Source organism: Microtus ochrogaster, linkage group LG2 (assembly GCF_000317375.1).
Source record: "Microtus ochrogaster isolate Prairie Vole_2 linkage group LG2, MicOch1.0, whole genome shotgun sequence".
NCBI classification, from domain to species: domain Eukaryota; kingdom Metazoa; phylum Chordata; class Mammalia; order Rodentia; family Cricetidae; genus Microtus; species Microtus ochrogaster.
Window position 1 is genome coordinate 41,236,866 of NC_022028.1, and position 6,342 is coordinate 41,243,207.

General features: G+C 44.0%; 1 protein-coding gene across 1 annotated transcript in view; it reads left to right on the forward strand.

The window, feature by feature from the left end:
- Ank3 (ankyrin 3) overlaps positions 1–6,342 on the forward strand; it is a 299,577-nt gene that overhangs the window by 92,301 nt on the left and 200,934 nt on the right. The window contains exons 2-4 of the mRNA XM_026785393.1: positions 5,002–5,103; positions 5,480–5,578; positions 5,757–5,855. Of these exons, the coding sequence (XP_026641194.1) occupies positions 5,002–5,103; positions 5,480–5,578; positions 5,757–5,855 (300 nt within the window). The remainder of the gene's footprint in view (positions 1–5,001; positions 5,104–5,479; positions 5,579–5,756; positions 5,856–6,342) is intronic.

The window sequence follows — 6,342 nt, forward strand, 5'->3', positions numbered from 1 at the left end:
AACAAAGTGGGGGAGAGAGGAGGGAGGAAGACGAAGGAAGGAAGGAAGGAAGGAAGGAAGGAAGGAAGGAAGGAAGGAAGGAAGGAAGGAAGGAAGGAGACAAAAAGAGAGAAAAAAGAGAGAGGGAGAAAAAAGAAAGAGAAAGAAAGAAAGAAAGAAAGAAAGAAAGAAAGAAAGAAAGAAAGAAAGAAAGAAAATATCCTATAGCCTGTGTTAAGGATAAGCCTAGTTATTTGAGAAGGTAAGAATTTAAATGAGATAATAAGCCTACTATAGAGTGCTAAAGAGTTTTTTAATGTTAAGAAAACAATAATATGTAGGTACGACAGAGGATCCCAGACTTAACAAATGCAATGACATTTTTCAAGTCTATGAGGGTACAAAAGGCTACCTACAACCAGCAGAGATAAAGGTTACAGTTTTTAATTAGTCTCTTTTTCTGGGCTAGCTGCTTGCATCCTAGCACTTTTATAACACAATGGCAATGAACCACAGCTCCCACTCAACTGCTTGATCACCAGGGTGAACCACTGGTATTCTCCAGGACACTGCGTTGCTAGGATACTGTGTTGCTAGGAGACCGTGCTGCTAAACCCAGGATGTATGGTGGATTACATATATCATTTCCGACATACAATATTGTCAGCTCATGATGGGTTTATCAGGCTGTGGCATCAAGTTAAGGGCCAGTTATTTGACTCCGCTGCCTTATACGAGGTATATCAGGAGGAAAGCAAAGGGTACCGAGATGGAGGTAGATAGATAGATCCTCCTTTGTGCTGATGAGCAGTGGTGTGGCAGCTCACACTTAATCACACTTACATGAGGCAGGAGGATGGACTGAGTTGCTTTCAAACAGCTTTAAGGGGAAAAAAAATGAGAAACTCCTTGAACTTAAATAAATCCGTGTTCTGAGTTATAGTTTTTCTATGGTACTCTCTCTCTTTGCTCTGAGTTATAATTTTTCTACGGGGCTGTCTTCGATCCTGTTTTCTGGCTTTCTCTCTTGTTACCCATCCTCCCCACCATTTTCTGTTCAAATCTGCAGGAGCAGGTTGCTCTCCTGTGACAGGGGCAATGGTGTTGTGTGTGACCAAGAGCTGGGGACAGGGAAGATAACTTGCCATCCCTTCCTGATCCTGGCGTTCTGAGGCCACAAACAAGCAGCCTCAAGGAACCACTTAGTGCCAGGGTCTCTAGATAAAAGCAACAGTTGGAAGATGTGCACTGGAAAGGTTTATTTTATATTTATTTACTCATTTACTTGAGGTGGGATCACACACTGTTTGCGTGTGGGAATCAGAGGACAGCTCCAGGGAGTTGGTATTGAACCCATGTTGTCTGGTTTGGTGGCAAAGTGCCCTTACCCACCGAGCTATTTCACCAGCCCTAATAGAGTATATGTCATCAATACATCATGAGTTTTTAAATACAAAACAAAACCCTCGCCTCCTGAGATACATAAAATGGGGTACAAATTACATATACATATGCAGTATGTACAACCCATATGTGTAAGAAGATTTAGGGCATACATGGATGTACACTCCTTTCACGGTGTCTAAAAGCCATTAATTCCAAGATACCCTAGCCCCACCTATTCCAAGATCTGTGGGTACTCAAGTCCCTTCTATAAAATGTTACAGTATTTTCATAGAACCCTTGCATAACAGGCACATGCTCTATGCAGACTTCTTCCAACTAATATTACATAAATGCTAGGTAAGTTTTATATTAGAAAATCATGATATGAAAAAAACCCACAAACACTGTACCTATTCAGCACACACAGTTTGAAAGAGTATGGAACCCCACCATAAAAGCTGACCACAAGCAGTAATTGAAGGACAGAAAATAGTTGATACTTTCACTAGTCTGACGAGACTAGTATCATGCCTTAGATAGGTGTATAAAAAATAAAAAATCCAGGTTCAAACTAGTTGTGTGTGTTTTGCTTTAGAGACTTAGATAGTACCTTTTTTTTTTTTTTAAAAAGAAAATGGGCCATGTACGGAATTGCCAGATCTTTTTTAAATCTGGAATCGGTTCAGAGGCTCTTTTCCTTGAATCATCACAGCTCCTTTAGCCTCCTGAGCTGCAGTTTTTAGGTCCCCAAGTGGGAATCCATGTGCACAGCTCCCAGTTCCTGCCTCTGGCGGCTGAGATGCGCAGACAGATTGGCATTCTTCTCTTCCCAGGACAGCAGCACAGCCTTTCCACAGAGAGGCACCCACACATTGTCAGGCAGGCCCTAGGGTCAGATGCTGCTGCACAGTGAGCCCTCCTTGCACAGCTGGCTCGGTCTGGATGTAGAAAAAAAAAAAAACAAAACCCTTCCCTCGGTAGAAGGCCTCCTTACACACTTCAGCTTTTCCTTACATTCCTGGGAAATGACTGATTGGAACGCTAATATACACATCTTCTCTACACCGCCACCTTCTCGTTATCTACCCTGTATAAACAGCTTACATACTTAATGCAAAATCTGATTTTATTTTAGCAATAGAATAACTAGTATAAAGTAGATGCCGTGAAAGTAATTGTCTTTAGTGTTATTTAAAAATAAAGGCAAGCACAGAATAATTAAATAAGCCCACCCTTGTATACCTGGAGAGGCCCCACATCTCTTTAAGTATTCTTGATTCCTAATTGAGCCTATGTTTATATGGAATAAACAGGAAAGATCCGTATGTCTTGGGGTGGATATGGTCAACCATGTGTGTGAGAGTTAAAAGAAGAAAATTAGGGGGCTGGAGAGATGGCTCAGAGGTTAAGAGCACTGCTGCTCTTCCAGAGGTCCTGAAGTCAATACCCAGCAACCACATGGTGGTTCACAGCCATCTATACTGAGATCTGGTGCCCTCATCTGGCGTGCAGGCATACATCAAGGCAGAATGTTGTATACATAATAAATGAATAATTTTTTTTAAAAAAAAGAAAATTAGTTTATAACTTTCAGCTTTCATTGAAGACTCCAGCCCCCTGATAGTACTATAGCATTCTCCAAGTGCCCTGGCTTTGACACACAGTGTTTGATCTCTGGCATCCGTCTTGGGGTCAGAGCAGATTCTCAAGCTAAACTGTGTGGCTGTAGCTATGACTGCCATGGAGGCCTCTTCTATTGTTCTAAAAGTAAATTTGATTATTAGTTATTTCTGTCCAATGTACGTATTTATCGACTGGGTCACAAAACCTTCACAGGCACCTGCCATATGTCAAGGTTGCTCCTAGATAAAGGGAAATAGAAAGGTGGCTGTCACACACAGGGTCTCTTCCTTGCACTAGGTCAGGGCATATGGCAACCCAAGCAGGCCTGAGACTAATGCCTCCTTAAACTTACAGTCTTGAAGGGAGGCGTTTTATTTGTTTTCTGAGGAGGGTTAGCCCTCCAGACAGATGGCAATTCTGAGGACATGTCTAGTTGTCACAAAGGGGCGTTGAGCGGCACAGAGCACGGAAGGTGTGCATTGGACAATGTGCAGGGTAGGCCCCACAGAAGGGCCACTCAGATCAAAATGCTAATAGTAGTGAGGGGTAAAGGGTATCCCCCAGAGTGAGGCTTACTAGGGTGCAGGGGAGGGTGACAGGGACCTGGGGGCAGTCCCTTCTCCTGGGAGGTCCCTAGCAAGTCAGTACTCACTTATTTACACCATAGAAACAAAGACCCTTTGGAATACCAGAACTTCCTTCATGTTGGCTACAGTGCCAGGCCCAATGGGTGTCCCTCAAAGACTGCCATCTTGGTGGCTTCAGAGACACAGGCTTCCTAATTTACCCTTGCTTGTTCTGAGGCTTATAGGTCTGTGTGGAAGAAGGTTAGGTGTTTTAAAACCTATATTTTTGTGTGATAAGTACCCAACACTAGGTGGAATGGTTGTGTTAGGAGCTTCAAGTGTCTTCACTGAGCTTTGAAGAGTGAGAGGCATTCAAAGTGACTTTGGAAAAGGTGGTCACTCCATGGTTAGAAGGCATACTTCTCTTGGAAGCCTTTCCCTGCATGATTGTGTTTCTAACTGGCAGAGAGATGTTTCTGGATCCTGTTTCAGGAAATCCTGCTCTGAGTTGAGATGCGCCTAACAGACTCCTTCCCAGATTCTGCAGGCCTGTCTCTGCTGTGGTTTCTGTCCACCATCAGATTGTCCTCTTTCACTGCCTTTGTTGGTGGTAGCGTTGAATAGCCTTCAGAGAGTGAACTAACTGGCTGTCTCATGTTGTGTTGTTTAGACGTCATACGCTGTTCTTCAGGCAGTGGCCTCAACTAGCTTAAAACCATGGAGAAAATTCACTGCCTGTAAAATCAACGTGTCTTTGTTGCATGCTTTTCATGGAGAAAAACATGCTCTTACTGCAGGATAGGCTCATATAAGCGTGGTGGGACATTAGCAACCCACTGAAGCTGTGCAGAAAAAGAAAATGTTCCCTTTGCTTTGGGAAGCCATCGGGTGAAAAGTCAGCCGTGATAAACACAGGAAGATGGCATCAGTTGTGAACTTCTGGTAGGGAGCAGCTGGGTGTTCCTAATATGGTGCCTGAGACACTGTAGGATTTGCCTTGGAGACTGTGTATTGATTTAAGGTGGTCACAGTTCATGAGAAATTATCTCTCAGTTGAGAATATGGCATGATCTCTCAAAAGGAATAAAGCTGTGTGCTTGGAACTTTTTTTATTAACCTATGTGTGAATGTTTGCCTGCATGTCAGTATGTGCTCAGTGTGTGTGCCTGGTGCCCACAGAGGCCACGAGAGGGCGCTGGATCCCCTGAAACAAGAGTTCAATAAGGCGTGAGCCACTGTGTAGGTGCTGGGAATCGAACCTTAATCCTCTGCAAGTGTAGCCAACTCTGGGCCAAGAGTTTGCCCTATTTCTCTACTCTTGTTAAAAAAATGTTTAGTGTCTCAGTGCCAGCAATAAGATAGTCCCGTGGCTTTCCCCCAGCTGTGCTGGCCCACAGATGCATCAGTTACCTTGGTCACCACAATGCTTTTCCTTCTTTCTCCTCAGTCTGATGCCAACGCGAGTTACTTGAGAGCAGCTCGAGCGGGACACTTGGAAAAGGCCCTCGACTACATAAAAAATGGAGTGGACATCAACATCTGCAACCAGGTCAGCTGTGGTTATTCTTGTTGGTTGGCATTTTCGTTAAAACTCTCCAATTCCCTAAAGCGTTTGTGAAATGTTGGCAAGGGTCTTCTCCATCTGTCAGGAGCTCAGTTTCATCGATGGTAGATTTTCCCGCCCAGTGTTGTCAGACTATTGGTCCTTGTCCAAGGCATGCCAGAAGAGGCAGGACTATAGTGATGAGGGGTTCCTCTTACTTAGTAAATAACGGCCACTTCCCTAGTCTTCACATTTTAATCCCGCTCCGCATTCTCACCCATGGGGGACAATTGTGGGGGGGGGGTGTTACCTGGAGAGCATGTGGCGGGCTGTGGAGTGTTGAGCACTCGTTCTCAGTTTCCTTTCCCTCACTTCTCATCAGAATGGGTTGAACGCACTCCATCTTGCTTCCAAAGAAGGCCATGTAGAAGTGGTCTCTGAGCTGCTACAGAGGGAAGCCAACGTCGATGCAGCCACAAAGGTCAGTATCATGGGCTCGGGGCTTTCGGTGTCGCCTGCCTGGTTCTGTAAAGGGTCAACCCTCAGTAAGAACAAAGGGATTGTTCTCATGGGCTGTTCATCAGCCCCGTTATCTGTGCATCCCAGAGGCGTCGAGCATATGCCTCTTGAGCTCATGAATCTTGCCTCTCCTTTCACAGAAAGGAAACACAGCCTTACACATCGCATCTTTGGCTGGGCAAGCGGAGGTGGTCAAGGTCTTGGTTACAAATGGAGCGAATGTCAATGCGCAATCTCAGGTAAGCCTGCAACTGTATTGCAAAGGATTTTTGCCCTTGTTTACCAGTGAGACATCTAGACCAATCATTTGCTTGAGTTGCACCTCAGCTAAGGGCATAGCACTTGCAAGCCCGTTTTTTTTTTTTTTTTTGAAGTAGTTATAAAGTTCATCAAACTTAGATGGATCTTTATTTAAAATTGATGTTGTAAGAGGTGGAATTTTCAACTGTGGTCCATGATTGACAGATCCACCTATGAATATCTGTGCCTGACAATATTCAGCAGATGTTTGAAATGGGGTCTTTTACGCTGTTTTATGATGCCGTCTAACCCACATCCAACACTAACAGTCTTGGTGTTGCTAGTTTACAGGGAAATGAATAAACCTATAAATAAGAAAAATCTTTAGGATTTTCAGAGTGCATAGTGCTTTATTAGTTGGACACTGGAAGAAACTGCTTAATCCCTCTATACTAGTGAAGGCAGCATTATTGCTAACTGAAAAAA